The 21,697-nt window shown below is 39.1% G+C and overlaps 1 protein-coding gene across 1 annotated transcript in view; it reads right to left on the bottom strand.

Moving 5' to 3' along the window:
- The window catches only part of LOC124556559 (DNA polymerase zeta catalytic subunit), a 223,577-nt gene that overhangs the window by 198,749 nt on the left and 3,131 nt on the right, over nucleotides 1-21,697 (bottom strand). The window contains exons 2-4 of the mRNA XM_047130515.1: nucleotides 19,215-19,361; nucleotides 13,333-13,519; nucleotides 1,670-1,763 (exon numbers count right to left, since the gene is read on the bottom strand). Coding sequence (XP_046986471.1) covers nucleotides 1,670-1,763; nucleotides 13,333-13,519; nucleotides 19,215-19,353 — 420 coding nt within the window. The 5' untranslated portion in view covers nucleotides 19,354-19,361. The remainder of the gene's footprint in view (nucleotides 1-1,669; nucleotides 1,764-13,332; nucleotides 13,520-19,214; nucleotides 19,362-21,697) is intronic.

Raw genomic sequence — 21,697 nt, 5'->3', positions numbered from 1 at the left:
ATTTGTTACGCAAGTGACATCCACTGGCTAGTACAGATTCCTTGGTACTGTGCTCTTCTGGCCAACCCATTCTGCTGGTACTGTTTCAGTACTGACAACACAATACTACCTGTCTCCTTTTATATTGGCTGGTTCACCTGTCATGACACCTAGTCATCAATTCTATATTACATAGGGGTGTCCAAATACTTTTGATAAGATGGTCATGTGGGGATGATCAAGAACCAGTTGTCCAACAGGATGAAGGAACACTTCCTAATTGTGACCAAGGGCTAAGTTTATCACCCCACAAGAGAGCATGCTGCTGGGCTGAACACCATAAAAATCAATGGCTCTTTAACAATCTTTATGATCTAGATCTCCCCCATCTCCCAGCAGCAGTAGCAGCAGCAGCAGTTCTCAGTTGTGTACACTAGTCCCTCCGAAACATCCTTTGTTCAATCACCTTCTAGCTATTTTATTCTGACTACCTAATTTTAGCACAGTTCACAGATCAACAAATTTATGAATCTTTATCAATACCGCTGCTCTAACAGGGTTTACCTCCCTCTACTGTATCTTCTAGCCCACTTCCTCATGACAATTTCATCACGAGCAACACGCAACAATGCTGTCGCAGTCACAATGACATCTCTCCTAGCACTCTGCTAATATCTTCTCCCCTTGACAGCATCCAGTCTTCTCCTAGTTTGCTCATTCCTCCCCATTTCTTCCTCCTCACGTATTTCATCTCCTCCACTCAACACAACCCCCTCACTTCAGTCACATTACACCACCGGACAATGAGCTTTTGTGTGTATGCACACATGCTTTTATGCTTGTGCACTCCACAGAAAGATATAAGAATGGAAGCTGAGCTTTCATGTAACAGTTCTTGTTTATTTCCATTCACTATTCAATAACTCCACCATTTGGTCAGTGGTTAAACCCATTTAACTATTTATGTTCTGTTGTAAGATTTTTCAGTATCATATCACATGCAGATGACATGTAAACAGAGTCGACCAACACATATGCTAGAACAAATCAGATGGATATTAGGTCAAGCTGTGTTGACACCGCCACCATAATGATAGTCCATAGACGCTCTTAATGGACCAGTGATAGTGCAAGTATCTAGGAATAGAAATAATCTAGAGAAAGTCAAAAGTTTGCAATTTTGGAAGATATTGTCAATTACAAGTATTACATTATGCAGAACTGAGCGAGGTGGCACACTGGATAGCACACTGGACTCGCATTTGGGAGGATGACAGCTGAAACCCGCGTCTTGCCATCTTAATTTAGGTTTTCCATGATTTCCCTAAATTGCTTCAGGCAAATGCCTGGATAGTTCCTTTGAAAGGGCACTGTCGACTTCTTTTCCCATCTTCCCTAATCCAATGCAACCAATGACCTCACGGTTTGGTCCCCTCCCCCGACTCAACCAACTAACCATTATATGAAAAATATATATAACAAAAATAACTATAATCTTAAAACAATTATCATCTAAAATGTTCTCCATTTCAGCAGTATTTCAAGAAACTGGTAGTATGGCATCAATAACACTGAATAGTTTACTTTTTTTAGCTGATTCATTAATAAGCATTTCTTAATTATCTATTATGAATTTTTAATTATCATGTCAACAGCTGCTTAATATTATTCATACTGGAAGCTGTCATACCTGGAGTAGTTCCACAGCTTTTCTGATTATATTTGGGTTATAGAAGTAAATTTTTAAATACTGGCTCTCTTTTGTGTGGTATCCATAGAAGGGTCTGGAAAGATAGAACACAATCTTACACACATTTGAAACAGAATGTTACAAATAGTTAACTAAATAGAAGGTTAAGGAAACGATAATTTACATCTGTATCCAGACATTCCAAAGAGAAGACATTAAACACCTATAATATGCATCTAAATTCTTTCACAGCAAATCATAAAGAAAGTGCATTACAGAGATGATTTTTATGTTTCCTATTTTATGTTCCTTGCCTTTCCATTTATGCATGGACACATTATTTTTTTATGTTTGTGTATGGGGTTTTATTCATCTAGTTTTACCTTCATGGTCTCTACACGAGTGATATGGAGAAAGCTAATTTATATTTTCAGATTCTGTTTTCAAAATTGGTTCTTGAACTGTTAAACCATTTCATGGGCACATTTTTTGTAGTGACTCAGTGAAGCTAATTTTTTTGTATCATATCAGAATTGTGATCAAATAACTACATTTCATTTTTATAATTTTATTTTTGTGATTTAGGACCAAACACTATCATGAGAAGTATTACACCCACTGCCCTTCTGTGAGCTATTATGGGTAGCCATTACACAAGTTTTGAAATTCCCTCACTAATGCTAAACGTTTGTAGAAGCCGACTTGCTATGTGCTGGATTTTAGAATTTGGCCATTTCTGCATGTTCCCATCAGTGTATCATTGCACAGTAAGTCACAATAGTATACACTGCAGAAACAAAGAAATGTGTTCTGAATTCAAATGTGACAACAATAGTGATCTCACGATAAGTGGAAGCTGATTGTTGTAGCAGTTTTCATTATACTAGTATAGTGTACTACCACACGATGTCAGGCACGTCTACAGGTGGAAAGATATATTTCCATGAGTGTAGTAAAACAATTAATTTTGTGGTATTTATGCTACATGCAGTCCACAAAAATAAATATTTATTTTGTGGTAAGTATAGTTCTTGGTCCTCATGGGAAAATTACTTTGGTGGTAAGCATACTTCCCTCTGGCCCTAAAATCAACGCTACTTGATGGTATGTACACTTCTCATGATCCCTGAAGGGCAAAACACACATTTCACGGCAATTAAAAGATATATTTCACAAAACAAACAATTGGTGTAGCAAACTACCACTAGATGCCAAGAGCTTACAGAGGTGATTACTACGAACATAGTAATGAAATACAGCTAGTAACATGTAATCTTCCCATTGTCCATGAAATCATTTAAAAAGGCTTTCATGTGATTTTAGGCACCTTTCTTTGAGTGTCTATCAGATGAGATTTTTAACATTTGTGTTGCCCTTCTATGTATATGCTCGGTTTCACTTTTACTAGAAGCTGACAAGAGACCAAACCCATTTGCCTATTTTACTTTATTTTTCACTGGACCATGTGAAAAATTACACATGCAATGTATCCGACAGCAGAGATAGAAAATTATGGAAAAAAATACAAACTCAAGATAACAATGATAGTACATACTCATAAGTAAAACTTTACAGGGAAAGGCTCTCAACTATTCTGAGTGACAACTGCATAACATAAGAGAAGTAGTGTCCTACAAGAAAGCCTTTCAACTTAGACTTGAATCTCGAGATATATGTAGTACTGAGCATGGAACCCATGGAATCTCCAAAATAGTTCACCCTTTTCTGTAGAATGGTTATGGAAGTGTTGTCCAAGGATACATCAATTTTCCCCCTATTATTCACTGAGTGAGTACTTCAGTCCATTTTTAATGGGTTCATGTTATTAACTATAAATCCTATGAATGAGAAAATATGCAAGAACTGCAGCATTAGAATTCTGAGATGCTTCTCATCCATCTTCAGTCCGTACAATTTACAATGTTCTACTTCATGAATTACTTGATCATCCAGTGATATTAAAAATTGGCTTTTTCTCGGAAACTATATAATGCACAGTTTTTTGTTAGAGTTAAGTAACAATTTGTGCTGTGTATGCTACAAGCTGACACTACAGAAAACCCTAGCTGCTAAACCATTTAAATTATATTCACATTATTCACAATGACACTCATGCCACCTGCAAACAGAATTTTTTTAACACTCTTTCATGTTTATTTGAAGATCGCTGAAATATGTCAAGTGGTCTTAAAACAGAACTCTGTGGCACACACAGTACACAATACCTTGGTCGAATTAAAATTTCTTCCCTGTTTGTTGACACTGGAGGACAATGTTCTGATGCCTATTTGTTAGGTACAAAAGGAACAATTGATGAGCTGCTCAAGTTCCATAATTTTCACATGTACGAAAAAATTAGAGCAAATGTTTTCATTAAAGCAAAACAGATACTAACTGTCCTTAACTCGTCATTTACAACTTCAAGTAGGGGGGGGGGGGGGGGGAAGAAAAACGAATCAATTGCAGTTTCTGGGACACATTCATTTGTAAGTCTAACAGCAAATTATGTAGAATGGGATGTCTCGTTCCTTTTTTACACATAGTCTTCCCCAAAACCTTTGAAAACCTGGGCATAAAAAATTGCCTTGAAACTGTCTATATTATCCCTTTTCCATTGTTATAACACTGTTTTATTATTGAGTGCTTTAACTTGTTTGGAAATTTATTGCATCTGCAATACATATTACACAGCCAACTTAGTATATCACTAATGAATGGTGCTTGATATTTCATCATACTAATGTAATCCTTTACTTTTAAAACTGCATGCATACTATGTAAATCACCTAATGGAGTGTTGGCAAAGGACATCTCATGTACCACAATTATCTCCTCCCCCCTCCTCTCCGAAACGTTTTCCTGTTCCGTTCATAAATGACGTGCAGGAAGAATTACTTTCAGTACGCATCCATATGAGTTTGAATTTTTATGATTTTATTACCACCAGTTTGTTAGATATATCTGAGAAGAAGATACATGTGCTTGAATGTTCTTGAAACATACAATCTCGAAAATTTTCCAATATCACACAGTGATAAGTCCAGGTTGGAAAATCAACAATATTCTGAAAAGGATACATTGCTACCCACCATAAAGATGATACACTGAGTTGCAAGTACACACAACGAAAAGACTGTTACACATTCAGCTTCTGGCCAAAGCCTTCTCTGGCAAGAAAAAGAAAAACACACACACACACGCAAGCCCACCTCACACACACATGACCGCTGTCTCTGGCCGCTCCAGCTGGAGGTAGCGGTCATGTGTAAGTGAGGTATGCTTGCTTGTGTGAATGAGTATGTGTTTTTCTTTCCCTTTCTGATGTAGGCTTTCACTGAAAGCTCAATGTGTAACAATCTTTTGTTGTGCCTGTCTGCAACTCAACATGTCTTCTTAACTGTGAGTAGCAACGGATCCTTTTCAAAAAGGATTACCAGTATGCCTCTTTGTAACATCTGTCACTGGAGTTGGATGAGCACATCTGTGACACTTTGTTAAGCAAAGTTGTTGTGGAATGTGCTGCTCTTCTGTGCATATTCCCTATCTGTTTTATTAATCCTGCCTTGTAAGGGTCCATGACTTCACAGAGTCAGCTGAATGGGGGTTTTGTAAGTTATATTCATCTCGAGTGAATTATGTTTTCTTAGGATTTCCCTGATGAAACACAGTTTAATATCTGACTTTCTTTCAAGCACTCCACTTTAAATTTCTTTGAACAGTTACTCTTAGATATTTAATGATTGTCATTTTGAACTTGACAAAGTCCACTGAATTCTGTGACTGCTCTAACACATTCAAAAAGCCCACTGAACTGAGGCAGCGATGGAAATATTGTAGCTGTGTCAGGGCAATCCAGAGAACCTCTTTGGCCACCTAATTGCCATGGACAAGTACTGGGTGTATCCACATGACCCTGAGACAAACGAGCAAAGCAAGCAGTGGAAATGTGGATTCACCACTGCTAAAAAAGATAAAGACCCAATTCTCATTGAGAGTGTTTTTTGGGCTCCACTGGTGCAGTACTGATTTTGCTTGTAAGGAGCAAATGCCACAAGAGAATACTACCGAAATCACTTGATGATGTTATGGGACGCTGTCAAGGCAAAGTGTGGTGAGGACCTAGCCAAGGTGGTGTTTTTGTTTCATGATAATGCCCAGCTTATTCCGCACAGGACAGTCACACATATTTTCTTTAGACTACCAAATTTTGCCTAATGCCCATCTCCCCTCGCCCTACCCATATTCTTCTGACATGGCATACAATGAATTTTTCCCCTTTCCTTAGATGAAGAAACTGTTGGGTGGCAGGCATTTCTGGAACAACAATGAGGGGATTTTGAGGTGGAGCATTTCCTGCACAGCCAAACTGCAGTCTTCTACAACCAAGCTCATCACAAAGTCATCCACTGTTGGGAAAAATGTGTCACATCAAAGGGTGAATATGCAGAGAATGACTTACATGATCACCAAGTTTTATGGTAGCAGCTTGATTTGATCAAGGTGATAATTAAAATCTCATGATTTCCTCTTGTAAGTGGTAGTAAGGAACTCTATCAAGTGCCTTTTGGAAGTCAACCAATACAGCATTAGCTGGCACTGCTATATACGGCTTTTTTGATATAGTGGATGATTAGAGTGAACAGAGTTCCACAAGACTACTGTTTGTAGAATCTATTTTGATTCCTACAGAAATTTTCAGCCTAAAAAATGGTCACAGTACACTTGCAAAGATTTGCACATTTACATAAGCCAACACAACTGTGATTTAACTTACCCAATATAACTAACAGTTTCATTCTTCCACAGAAGAGATGTAATATATTAAGCACCTAACCCCCAAACCCCACCCCTGATAACCATAGACCTTGTCACTGATGAGGCGGCTTGTGTGTCTCAGTGATACAATACCCTGTACCATAGGTGCAACCAAAATAGATGGGTATGTGTTGAGACACCACACAAACATATGGTTCCTGAAGAGGGGAAGCTGCCGTTTCAGTAGTTGCAGTGGCAACAGTCTGGTTGATTGACTTATCTGGCCTTGTAACATCAACCAAAATGGCCTTGCTGTGCTGGTACTGTGAATGGCTGAGAGCAAGGGGAAACTGCAACCGTAATTTTTCACGAAGGCATGCAACACTACTGTAGCCTGGACAGCTACTTCAAATCAGTCTTTGGAATGAAAACCACAACCCTCTCATAACTGACTGTACAGCTTTCTTTTTTACTGAAAGCTTCCTGTTTTTTATTGCAACACAAGGCTTTAGGCTGTCTGAGTAACTTTCTTTTTTCCACAGTTTTTGGTAGTGCAAGTCTGCAACTGGGCAGTCACTATTCTTCATGTTGTGACGCATTTCAGCATAGGTTTAACAAGTGTTTAGTAATAAATGTCTTTCATAGGCAAACTGCAATTTTCAAGTATCATAATAATAAAATGAATTTACCACTTGCTTTACCCATAACTGAATGGACATGATCATTTCAGTTCATAGTCCCAGGTGTCAGGTGTTAGTATGACATTACTAGTTCCAATGTGCCTGTCAAGAACTATTTCTCTTTCTTTGCACCTTGCTCATACTTTTATCTGAATTGTGGTTTCATCACAAATATTATTAAGTAACACTTCTTGATGGGTTTTATCATCTTTACCTGCTCTTTAACATTATAAGGACTGATATTTTCATCACTCATCCTTGCAGTAGCACAACTAAATGGCGATAAATCCTTTGCTTTTTGTTTGTGAATAATTCAACAATTTGACTTTAATTTTACGTGCATGTATTTCGGACCTGTCATTAACAAGAGTCTGATACTAATTTTTATACCAATAAAAGCCAAATATATACCTAAAATATCTTATGATTTTTGGAGTGCCACTATGATAGGCTCTCGCCCGCCCGGTTGGCCGTGCGGTCTAACGCACGGCTTTCCAGGCGGGAAGGTGCGCCTGGTCCCAGGCACGAATCCGCCCGGCGGATTTGTGTCGAGGTCCGGTGAACCGGCCAGTCTGTGAATGGTTTTTAGGTGGTTTTCCATCTGCCTCAGCGAACGCGAGCTGGTTCCCCTTATTCTACCTGCGCAAATGAGTTCTCCACGTACGCGTACACCACCATTACTCTACCACGCAAACATGGGGGTTACACTCGTCTGGTGTGAGGCATTCCCTGGGGGGTCTACCGGGGGCCGAACCGCACAATAACCCTGGGTTCGGTGTGGGGCAGCGGAGGGGTGAAGTGGACTGCGGCAGTCATCGTGGGGTTGTAGACCACTGCAGCTGCGGTGGGGACGGAGCCTCTCCGTCGTTTCTAGGCCCCCAGTTAACGTACAATACAATAAAATACAGTAACAGGCTCTTGCTACAATAGGCTTTGTACATGGTTCGTTTGGTAACCAAGTCAGTTTTGAATAATATTTTCCTACATGTGATTTTATGCTTTTATTCATAGTTATTGTGCAGCAATTTCAATTTTTTGACAAGCTTCTTGCTATTGTTTGTGTAACATGGGGGAAAGAGGGCAGTCTTCCACCATCATTACCTGCCTTGCTAAGTGAAACTGCCATGTATGAAACATAACATAATGAAAATAGCCTGCCACTTCCTACACTAAAGCAAAGAGCTGGTGTGAGAACACCACTTGATAATGTGTCAGCTAATGCATGTTCAGCTACTACCCCAGACTAAATTGGTTTTTCTTTACCACACCAAAATGCTGCAATATTACGTGAAAAAAATTGTATTTCAAGATCTTCACCGAACTATTTGACTGTCTCTTGACACCAAGCAAAATTCCTCAGTTTACTATGGGGCGAGTTGTCTCTTATTATGAGCTGAAGTCTTTTGCTGGGTGCACTAGTGAAGTGGTCAATCATGCCAGCAATATGATCCCATTATTCTTTGAAGGTGGGGCACTCCACAAATAAATTCTGTTGACCTAACACCATATTTGCCATGACAAGCATCCATTAATGCAGATTCAATTTTGGTATTGCTCTGTCTAGTAGATGACATTGAGTAGGAGCAACCAAAGACAGGAGATCCAAAATTTCCCATTGAGTAGCATCAGTGAGAGCAAGCACAGAAATGCATTTCAGTGTTAAAGTATATTGTTTTCGCTAAAGCTACAGAGCAAGAACTAATTCATTTTGCCAACAAGGAAACTACAATAAACCACCAACAGTAACACACTCTTCCAAACCAAAAAACAATAAGGATACCTTCTGTGGATAAAGCAAATAACAACTAATTCCCACAATCAGAGTTCCCTTCAACTCCATACAAGTACAACTGTTCCAAGTTGAAGTTGGCTGTTAGCAGCTGGTAGATAGCCTAACACGTTGGAAGCGACGCACCACAATCGTTGCGGATTGTGGTCGGGGTGCCACACCGCTGGACCAGCTGATCTTCTCCACACTCGACACGCCAAGAACTGCCTCTGAACGGCTGGGCGCCGGCTTATCTAGCCCCAGGCAGAAGGATATTTCCGGGACTATTTGCACACACGTGATCACCAGGAAACAGTTCATTGATCGTCGCGCCCCTTTCCTCTGCTACTGGTTGATGCAGGATATTACTGCAGTAATATCCTGTACTGGATTACAGGTAGTATGTTGGCCAGGACAGTCATTTAAAATGGTATCTGGATTACTGGAGAGTGTCATGCACCAAAGAATTAGCTGGCCATCATGTTTTTTGGCCTGGTTTGGATGGCGACACTCATTTGGTTACAGCACGTTCTCAATGTGCATCGCAGCAAGCTGCCTTGTGGGCAACTTTGTCTCCATGGCTGCAACCTTTGCAGGCCTGGGACTGTCTCCACATTAATTTCCCTGGCCCTTTCCTTAATGCATACTGGCTCGTAGTAACTGACGCAGTCTCTCAGTTCTCATATGTTGTTCGTTGCCCATCAACTTCAGCCTCTGCCTCTGTGGCAGCATTGGCAAACCTTTTTCCATTGACAGACTTCCAGCGATGTTGGTCTCTGATTATGGCCCTCAGTTTGTGTCACAGGAATTTGCCTAGTTCTGCAACGCCCGCAGAATTCACCACATTTTTGCCCCGCCCTTCGAGCCACATTCCAATGGCGAGGGCGAAAGGTTAGTTAGAACATTCAAAACACAAATGAAAAGGTACATGATTCAGCCCCTGTCTGATGTTGCCTTGGATCAATTTCTGTCTTCCTGTCAGTTTGCACAGTTCGGCGACAACAGCCTCACTGAACTGCTCCACAGGCAACAACCCCAGACGCTCTTGCATTTCCTGCGGCCCAGTGAGTGACATCAACAAGTGCAGCTGTTGTCTCATTTCTGGCCCAGGGTAGCTGTTTGGGTATGCAGGTTTGCTTGTCACCCAAAATGGATTCCCGTCGTCATCTCACAATGTTGCGGCCACCGTCTCTATGACGTCTGTAGAGAGGAGGGCCTCTGTGCATGCTATTATGACCAGTTGTGCCTGCACATGGTCAACCAAACAACCCCAGCTGGGACACCGACATCGCCACAACAGTATGCTCGATGGATCACCTGATTTGACTGGATCCCTGCCACGACTAAGATGGGCCGCCTCATCACGGGTGGGCAAACCTGGCACAGCTTTTCCAATACCGCTACCAGTACCAATGCAGCCGTCGTCAACACCAGCGCCATGTCCTCCGTCTCAGTTGGCAACTGTGAGGGGACCACCACCACTAGGCCCTGGACCTGATGTGGACATGGAGCTCGTGCCGACATCACCCATCCTACCGTATGGCGGACTGTGACGCTGCCCATGCCCAACTAATTCTGACCATATGCCCCAGTATCAGCATGTCATTTCAGTCAGAGTCTCATGGAGGAAGGTGCTGTGGACATCTCGCAAATCCGAGCTATTCCCCAAGGGAAGAGGAATGAAGTAATGCACACAAACTTAAAAGCCGTGCGCATTAGCAGTGTGCTGTCATCCGTGAGAATGTGTCATAAAAGAGGAATACCGTGACAGAGCCCACCATGGGCAAGTGCCTTATTTAAACCCTGCCACGCCACACTCGCGCTCAGTTATCATGTTATTACTGCTTGCATACATTTTCCTATTCTTATTGTTTACAGTGTATGTTAGGGTAATTGGCCTGCATGGCACCGTCTAATGAAATTGTACCAACTTGTTTGGTTTTGCTGTGAGTCCAAGTTACAACAATTAAAGCACCCACTTCTGGGGCACGGGAAGGTGCGCCGGCTCAGGATTTATCTGCCCCGTGGATTGACAATAGAGACTGATGTATTGGCCAGCTTGCATGTGGTTTTTAGGAAGTTTCCCCACATCCAACGACATAAATACCAGGCCAGTACTCAAGTTCCACCTCTCAATCTCAGGTACATGTTACACAAATATTTAGAAAATGTTCTCACACTTGATGATGGGATTTACTCTAGGAGCAAAGAGATGGGGTACATACATTCTGTACTGGGGGGAGTGGTGGAGTCAGGAAGGGCATCCAGGCACCATCTACCTTGCTTCTACATTGCCTCAATCCACTTAACAATGGCAACCTGTGGCAAAACAAGAAAAGATGAATGTGTAGGTGAAGATGAAAAATAATCTGGCTGTTATTTCAGCAACAATCAAAACTGCATGCCACGTATTTTATGACTTAAGTATTGCCATGGAAGTCACACGTTATTTCACATGTCATAATATATTTTAAAATTTACAGAATGAAACAGAATTTCAAATATTTCATCTATTTCTTTTCCAGTTGTCCAACTGTTTACTTTTTGTTGGGCAGACGTGCAGCAATCCTGGATGAGGGAGTCGTGGAATTAGTTTGCAGTTCTTCACAAAGAGTATATGAAATGCTGTTTGTGTGGGAAAAAGTGGTGTACTGATCACGTTTGATGAAGCTGAAGATGCACATTAAAAGATCACACATGTTGGCTAACTTTGTTACAAATTCAACATCAAGGATTGTGGATCCCATGGTGCCAGAGTTGCAATGACTATGTTTTATAGCTTGTGTTATAATTTTTGTAGCTGCATTCTCTTTTACAACACCAATAGCAACATAAAGAAGAAACACACTAGGCAGTATGATGTTTTAAGAAGTTAAATTGAAAATTTGCTACTGGTTCTGCTACTGTACTTTTATTTATTTTCTCTCTATCACATCTTTATTTTGATGTGAAAAACTTCCCATCATGCTAAACTGAATGAGAGATTCCTACTGCCTGTGGCACTTGAGTTGTGCACACTGCTGCGATGTTGGCAATGGCACATGATAATCAATGAGAGTCTGACGCGAGTGCACGCTGCAGCCATTACCGTTGTGCTAGCAATTGCATCACATGAGAAACTCAAGGAACCTCTTGTTCAGTCATTCCCTATGGCACTTGAGCATTTGGCACAAGAATACTTATAATACATTAATGGTCCCAAGTCCAATACAAATCTCAGCTTATAATTTCATCTATATGTATAAAGTTTGACTAACAATATGTGTTACTAATCACAGTGTAGCTGCTATGGTGATAAATAACAGCAGGACCAGTTTTAACATTGGTTATGATAAGTGTAGAGGGATACAAGTTGATAATTCATAAAATGCGATTTAAGACCAGTTACTGAAAAACAACATTAGCCACAAAATATCTTAGCAGAAAGTAAATGTTTAGTCAAAATGCTAAACATCTTCAAACACAGAAACGTGTGTTTATCCATGGTATTATGTGCACATTTTAATATGCCAAATTTAGCTGGACAGTGTTTTGAAATATGGTTGCATAACACACCACCAAAGGTTGGGCCTCAACTATCTTGTTTACAGTGCTGCCAACATCAGGAAGCAATTGTGCCAGATCTGTTACCAATTGCTCCAAGACCTCTCTCTGCTTTGCTCTGAGTTGTGTGTTGCTTATTGTTTTCTTGCATTATTTTGAAATGACTAATGCTGGTCCATAAAGGGGTTGGGTGTGACTCACATAATAGCAGATGGGATCAGCAATTTCTATGACCATTTGGCAGTTACACTTTTGCAGAACCAACAGGTGAAGGTGACTGCCCTGTTGCCCAGCATTGCTCCTTTCCCCTCGGGAGTTCAAAGCTCTCGATTGTTTCTGCTCGCAGCCAACTAACATGTTATAGTGTCTGCACTATAGTGACTGTGGAACAAAATCTGTCAACATATTTAAACCACATAGGGATTGTTCCTGTAAAGCACGACCCGAGCTATTTTCAGTTCTTTTGCTCTAAGTATCTTGTCAGTTTTATATGCAGAGTTGTCGAGTATGGGTTTTATGGCTACGAACACCCATGAAAGAGCTCTGCAATATGCTTATGTGCTACTGATTCAAAACCAATGATTTTATAGTTATCAAGTTGGATGTGAAGAGAAAAATAATAGCAAAAAATACCTTAAATCAGAGAAGAACTCTGTTTACTGGTGAGAGAATGCTGCTTCTCAATGGGAAGAAACATTTGCCGAAAGCTTAACTAGAGTCATAAAAAGAAAACAGGCAAACTCCATAGTGTAGCAACCTCTTCAATTTGTATGCATAATCATTTACAAAAAAGCTACTTTTGCCAAAAATTGATGCTAATTTTGCTTAAACTGATTACCTCAATTACTGGCACAGAATAACAAGTACCTCTGCCAGTGACTTAACAATAAAAGATATGCACGAGTCAATTTACTTACATGCCTGACACTAGATGTATATTATACACATGTTGAGAGACAGAATTTGCATGGCCAAGAGAAGCATTGATTAATTTGTCTAAACTTGTAGCTATCTTATACATCTCCTTCCCACATGTCTCTGTTCCATCATATGGTATATAAATGTATGGAAATACACCATGCACATGCAAACAGGTCTTGAGTCCTGTATAAAAAATAATTTCCAAGTGAAAGACAAAGAAACATTTATGACACACATGACAATATATTATGTTATAAATTCTAAAATAGGGGTACAGAATAAAATCAGGCATTCATAAATTTGAAAGTTAATTTGAACACCAAGGGGTTTATAAGAAAGGTACTACTGAAGGCAGTATGCCTTTTTCCCTTCTTCTATAATACCATTTATTTATTTTCTGACAATATGTAATTACCTATGGAATTAAAATTTTTTATTAGCCTGCTGCAGGTATCCTAGATTTCTAGTTTTTTATCATCTCATTGTATTTCTACATGTACATGCATATTCTGCAAGCCAACGTATGGTGCACGTTGGAAGGTACCACGTACCACTACTAGTAATTTCCTTTCCTGTTGCACTCACAAGTATAGTGAGGGGAAAAACAGCCAACTATAAGCCTCCATACAAGCCCTAATGTCTCTTATCTTATCGTCATGGTCCTTACGTGAAATGTGTATTGGTGACAGTAGAATCATTCTGCAGTTGGCTTCAAATGTTAGTTCTCTAAATTTCCTCAACAGTGCCTAACGAAAAGATCATCATCTTCCCTCCATCATGAATCATCTTTGTAATACTTGTGCACTGATCAATTCCAGTGGCAAAAAAAAATCTAGCAGCATGCCTCTCAACTGCTTTGTTGTCTTCCTATGTTCTGACCTGGTGGGAATCTCATTCACTCAAGCAGTACTCTAGTGTAGGTCGCACTAGTGTTCTATATGCCATCTCCTTTACAGATGTGTCCTCCGAGTCTTTCACAGTGGCATGCTTCGATAAAATCTTTTCAGTTTACAAGCCATGTCACTTTGAATAAAACGTTTGAGCTTTCGGTACTTGAATACAAACAATTTTCACAACCCTGTACACAAGAAAGCTGTCCTGAAAATGTTAGTACATGGGGCAACGATTATTTCTGATGACAACCACCTAGAGTCTGAATTTCAGCATTTGAACTGCATGTTCACAGAAAGTGGTTGCAGCAAGGGAGAAATTGCACAAACTTTCAAGTGCCACTGACAAAAGATGCCTCATTAATCAGTGGAAGAAGCCAAACAAGTTTCATTTCTTCCATACAGTGGAGCAACTACTACCGACATGGGACATGTGCTGAAGAGACATGGACTGAGACCAGTGTTCCAGCCCGCCTCCAAAATAAGAGATAAGCTACGCCCCATTAAAGGTAATGTAGATCTTCAAGTTCCTGGCACGTATGTTGTCCCCTGTGACTGTGATAGCATTTAGATACGTCAAACTATTTGCACTGTTGCTGAACACTGAGCAGAGCATTTATGACACATCAAACAAAGGGAACTTGAGAAGTCAGCCATAGCTTAACATTTGCCCAGAAAAGGCTAGAGTTTTGGCTCAAATGTCATCATACTGGAATCCTATTATCAAAGAAGCAGCAAAAATTAGAATAAATAGCAACAATTTTAACAGGGACCAGGGGTACACACTTGGTAGGGCATGGGGGCAGGCACTGAGCATTGAGCAAAAGCATAGGCTTGACACTCGGGACTCAGGACCAGCAGTTTCAAACTTGGCACTAGCCTCTCACGCCATGCGATGGCACTCGGTTCCACAGCAGGATGGAGCTGCTAGGAACTCCTCAACTTGTCTTCTGCGCACTCATCTCTCCGGCCCTTTCTGGAAGGCTCCACATGCTGCCATTAAATTTATATAAGCAGAACACTGTTCCAGTCTCAGCAGTCGGTAATTTTAACTCCTGGCAACAATGGCGAAGACAGCTCTCGAAAGCTCAAGTGTTTTATTTGAATTGATGCAGCTTGTAAACTGAGAAGATTTCTTTTATAGATGAACTACACTTTCCTAAAATCCTCCCAATAAAGTGAAAAAGTTAAGTCAACCATTGGCCTTCCCTACTACCAACCTGATGTACTTGTTCCATTTCATACTGCTCTGGAACATTATACCCAGCTACTTAATCAATTTCTGACAGAAAATAACAATTTCTTCACCAACCAATGATCCATGGTTTTAAAGAAGCAGAATTTATACACTAACTACAATTACCAAAACAAATAAAACTGTTTTTACACTGCCTTCCCAAATGTCTTTGACAAAACTGGTAGAAAACTATAGGTCATTAAAACTATTATCACACATATTCCCCATATTTAAATGAAAGTCTACTTGGGGCATTACCTATTTAAATATGATTATTATATGACACACACTTTTATAGAGGAGATATATGCCACCTGTAGGGGGAAAAAAACAGGTGATGAGAGAAGCAGCTGCATTAACATAAAGAGCAGAGATGGCAAGCCAGTACTAAGCAAAGAAGATGGAAGAAATATACAGAAATCTACCTGAATGAAAGGAACCAAAGGCAATGTTGCAGGAAGAGAAGGGGAAGTGGGTGAAGATGAAATAGATGTTGTGATACTGGGAGCAAATGTGACTGGGCACTGAAAGACGTAAGACTAAATAAGGTGAATGTAGGAGGCGGCACTTCATCAGAATTAGTAAGATTTTTGGGAGAACCCACCACGAGGAAACTCTTCCATCTGCTATGCATTACATATGAGACAGGCAAAACATCCTCTGACTTAAAAAAATAAAGTAGTAATTGTAATACCAAAGAAGGCAGGTGCTGACAGATGTGAGTATTAACAAACCATAAATTTTATAAGCACCAGTTGCACAATACTATGGTGAATCATCTACAGGAGAATGGAATAGCTGGTACATACTAGCCTAGGGGAAGGTCAGCTTTGGTTCAGAAGAAATGTAGGAACACATGAGGTAGTTTGTCCATGAGATTTATCTTAGAAAATAGGTTGAAGAAAGACAAACCCATGCCTGCAGATTTTGAGAAAGCCTTTAACAGTGTGGATTGGAACACAGTCTTTGAAGTTTTGAAGATAGCAGGGATAACATAGATGGAATGAAAGGTTATTCACAACTTGTACAAAAACCAAACTTCTATAAGAGTCTATGAATATGAAAGAGTGGCAGTAGTTGAGAAGGGAGTAATACAGGGTTGAAGCCTATCTCCAGTGGTATTCCAATGTGTACATTGAGCAGGTAGTAAAGGTAACTAAGGAGAAATTAAGGTTTAGGGTTTGCCAATAACACAGTAATTCTGTCAGTGAGGGAAAGAGACTTGGAAGATTGGTTAAATCAAATAGATAGGATCTTGAAAAGAAGTTTTTAAGATGAACACCAATAAAAATAAAACAAAGGTAATGTAGTGTAGATGAATTAAGTCGTGATGTCAGAGGAATTAATTTCGGATATGAGACTTTAAAAGCTGCACACAAGTTTTGCAATCTGGGGGACAAAATAAATGAAGCTAGAAGAAATATGGAAAATATAAAATGCAGGCTAATGATAGCTAGCAACGTCTTTCTGAGAAAGAGAAGTATGTTTATAATGAATGCATATTTAAGTGTTAGGATGTCTTTTCTGTACATGTTTTTCTGGAATGTACCATTAGATGGAAGACAAACAGTACATACAAAAGGAGACTAGAAGCTTTTAAAATGTGCTGTTACAGAATAATGCCGAACATTCGATGGGTACATTGGCTAACTAATGATGAGGTACTGTATAAAATTAGGTAGGAACCACCTTTTTGGTACAACTTTGCTAAAAGAAAGGATACGTTAAAAGGACACAAGGTAATCAGGTGAGGTTCGCATGACAAATTGTAGACAGAGACCACGTTTTATCTATATTATATTTGCTCTCAGAAGTACAAGTCTCACGGCAAAAACAGCATGTGAGAGATCTGTATGATAATATTTCCTATCACAGATTTTTTATGATCCTGCAGTCAATAATTGCTTATAGGCATAAGCATTTGAAAATGGCTTATGACAGAAACTGCACAATTGTGCGAAAAAATTAACCAAGAAGTTTAGAGATGCAGGTGATATGGAGTAATTTCAACAAGGTTTTATTGGGTGTTTGTCATGTGGAAATTGAGTGCGCTGCTTCAAAAATGAGAAGGATAAATCATCAATGATACTTTTTCCAGTAATTGTTGCTCCACGATAAAGGATTTTGGTAGTGTCTGCACCGTGCAAACTCATTCTTGATGATAAACAGACATCTACACACTGCCATCAGGCTCATTATGTAACATGTGATTGCACAGATTATCTACGATGCTGAATGGGTTCATGAGCCACTAGTGACATATTAGACCTATGGTTACATGTACCATTCTTGTTCATTGCCACTGATATATTCTAACATGCCTTATATACGAACTTAGAACACTGTTACTTTCAGTATAACTGAACGCACACAGTGTGTTCCAACTAACTGCACTTCAACAACCTTGATCTTGTTGAAGGGGAGAGGTATCTTCTAAAAGGCTCCAGTCCAGCCAACAGTATGAACAAAATAAACAATGTACTGTCTAGAATATCAGGGCTCTAATGCCTGCAGTGCATTATCAAACACCAGTCACGGCATCACAGCATATGAATGATCAATGTTACCACCTCACTGAAACTGAGTGTTCTGGAATACAGGTTTTCCCACAAATTGGATAGCTGCCAGTGTGCTGATTTGCATAGTGCAATCAATGACACAGATGTACAGAAAAGTTTAAGGGATAATTTTAAATGATGGAAGAACCAAAGAGGTTAAAAACCTATTTGTAAAAAAAACTGAAAAGTAACAGAAATACGAGTCAGAGCTAGACAATCAGGGAAGTGACAATGAAGATGAATGTGCCTAATTTTATTACCTTCTTCAACAGGTAAATAAAAAATCTTTGTTGTAAAATATTAGGAAATTAAAAATTACCTATCAGTTATGACCTTTCAAGTTGGAACTCTGTGGTTGGTCTTTACTGAGTCGCCTTCTCATGGTTGCAACACCCATTATGAAGAAAATGGGAGGTCTACTTCAGTTTGAAGCCCTCAAATATGTTTCAACACCAATGTGTTATATCCAGAGGATGTTCTTTATTTCATTATCTGTTTAAAGATTGCCTGTGGTTTTAAAGTTTATTTGACAGTGGCACTTCTGTCTATGCTATTCTTTCCCAACCTTTTTAGTGTGCGTTTACTTCTGCACCATGTCAGTTTGCTAAAGCTACACACTCAAATGTGATCTGTTGATTGTATTAATGTTTTCAAATATGAATCTCTGTAGTTAGTCTACTATCATTTCTAACTCATTCCTTGCAGTTTTATCTTCCTTCCTCCAGAGCTAGGAGAATTTTTTTTCTGTCATTTCATTAGTCCTATTGTTTACTTTTCCTGTTTCTTAAATACGTCTTTCATGTAATGAAGGAACTGCTTCATAAGATCTGAAAGATGAAGATTAAATACATGAAACTGTACTTTACTGGTAGGTAGACATTCCTGTATCAAATGGTGTAAATATTTGTTTCTGTCTTTTACACTGAATTACAGCTAAAACAAAAATGTTTATCTTTGGATACGAAAACTAAACACTAAAATTTTTATGCCCATATAGTATAATAATTAATAAAAAGGACAAATAAAAATACCATCAAGTCACAGAAAAATGTTAGAAAGTTATTCACCAACTATAATCTACACTTTATGCACAACTTGTTATTTTTTCTGTATTGCTGTTTATAGCAATATCACAAAAAGTTAGAGGTGACTCTATGACATAATAATTATTATTCATGGTATAGCAAATTTACCCTTTTTTGTTGATCCAAATATTCTTAAAATTGGTACTTCTTTTATTGCATAGCCCCTGAATTCTGAATACTCTAAATCCAGCCCAGGAATGGGTTGATGCATGTAATAGTCTGCTACCACAAGATTAACTGAAAACATTTTGAAATCTGAAAAATAAAGAAAATAAATTATTACAAATCTACTCATCAAGCAGCAGCAGCACTAGAAAACACATAAAAGATGTGGAAACATGCGAGCTTTCGGAGCTAGTGGCTCCTCCTTCCAGCTGTCTACAGATATTTCGTACCCGTAGTTGCAGTTACTGAGTTAAGGCTGTGATTCACATCGCTGGGATGCAAGTCAGCTGAATACATGTTGCTGCACTGGGCACTGGATTAGATCGCATCTCAAATAGCATGAGAGCACAAGAATGAGAAAAAACATTTTGAAACTTAGAAATTAAAGCTGCCTAATACAGAAAATTGTTGATGCAGTGCAGCAACAATACAAAGTTTGTTTACAAAACCTACCTGGTTAATAAAAATAATTTCTTTGCTAAAAATAAACTACTTGTAATCTGGAAACCTGTGAAAGGTATCAACTGCCAACTAGTAAACTCTTAAATGAGTTCAGTATTTAAAGTAAGAAGTAAATAACTATATATGCACATTGTGAATTTCAGATGAGTATGTATGAGCTGGAACTGTTTCTGTACAGCAGTCAGCAAGCACCTAGACCTTAGCAATATCACATCTCTGGGGTCAGAATGCATGTATACTGTAACAGCTTGCTTAACTTCTCAGTGAAGCATGACAGGAGTGTTTGATGACACTAAACACCACAATAAAATTAATGAAAAGTGTTATGGACTTGTACTGTTGTGGAATTTCTAACTATACATATCCACATCATGCAAGCACAGTACACTGAGCATTGTTTCACTGATATGTTACACTGTGCATAGGTGTTTCAAAGAATTAGAGACCAGTAAGAAGGTTACACTAAAACTAGGTGTGGTTTAGGTATTTTTGCCTAAAGTAAGTTCAACCAGCATTTGTTCCTCCTGATAGATGTTATTATAATGTAGCTGAGTATCTAGTTGGTTGCAGACCTAAATGTGTACATTATTATTGTAATTTTTTGATTTTTAGAATGTGTATGTGGACTAGCTTTGAGAAAAAAGTTGTGCACCACTAAATCAACCAGCCAATAAATCATGAAAATAAGGATGAAAACTATGGTTACTTACAGTTTCCAAGGTGTGTCAAAATTTATTATACTTATTGTTATAGTACTATAATTCATATTACTTTTTATATTACTGTGTTACTAAGTTGTAGTGTATAAGTTTGATCCATAACTTACATAATTTTTGTTGAGCTGTGCTATGTAATTTTATTACCATACCTTATTATAGTATCCTACTATATTTCTACATCACAGTTCTTTATTTCTGTGTACATGACTTGTTCTACATATTTTGTACATTGTACAAATGTATATTCAAATGTTTTATGTTTTACATGTTATACTTTCTGTCATGTTCCACACCCATGAGGATCATCCTATTTTTGGGTCTCAAAACTGCATCTAATCTAATCAACAAAATAAGACTCTTGGGACCAAATAAATAAATAATTAAAGATATACTGTGATGGGAATCCGGGCAACAGAAATTGAACTTCAACAAGGGTTAAAGGGAACCATAGTACATGTTAGAACATGATAATGAAACATTAAAGATCATAGCACTGGGGAGAGGGGAAATGAGAATAAGAGCTGAAATACAATTTGGAAGTGCAACATTTTCTTGGGGTAGCTTGGACATTCTGGTAGCTAATGCTTCCCAGACATTGGTGGTATGAAGGAAATCAAATACATTCCAAAGACCAACTTTTCTTTCTCTCTTCTACCTTTTCCCATTTTTCTACAGGGTCTACATTGTTATATTGGATTTGACAGGGTTAGTGGCCTTTGGTGGTCAGATGTCCTTCCTGACACCACCACTCTCCCCATCTCCTTCCAGAATGAATTCACGTACCCCATCTGTCCGAATCTAGTGTAAATCTCAGGTACAAAGGTAATAACATGTTCTAAGTGTTTGCATAGTGTGTATTTGAGATGGGAAGTGGGTACCAGTCCAGTGTTTACCCAGTTGCACATGGAAAACAGCCTAAAAATCACATCCAGGCTGGCCACATCACCAGCTCTCACTGCTAATGTGTGAGGCCGATTCAATCTGGAGCTGGCTCACATCCCATGTCCTAGAAGTGGGTGTGTTAGTGTTCTTGGCTTGCCAGGTGGATCATCCCTTACACTAACTAGCATCCATATATAGGCCCTAACGAATGAATGATAGAAGATTAGTATGGGGGGAGAAGAGGCCATGCCAGACAGGTTAGCAGGGAGGCAACATCTGATTAATATGATTAACACTGTGGTAGTTTGTAGGAGCTCTGGTATATAATCACACCACAAATGAGTCTTAGTACACACTTTTGCA

The sequence above is a fragment of the Schistocerca americana genome, chromosome X (assembly GCF_021461395.2).
Source record: "Schistocerca americana isolate TAMUIC-IGC-003095 chromosome X, iqSchAmer2.1, whole genome shotgun sequence".
Lineage (NCBI taxonomy): Eukaryota > Metazoa > Arthropoda > Insecta > Orthoptera > Acrididae > Schistocerca > Schistocerca americana.
Note: the sequence above shows the minus strand (reverse complement) of the source record. Positions and strands in the feature narration are given on the sequence as shown.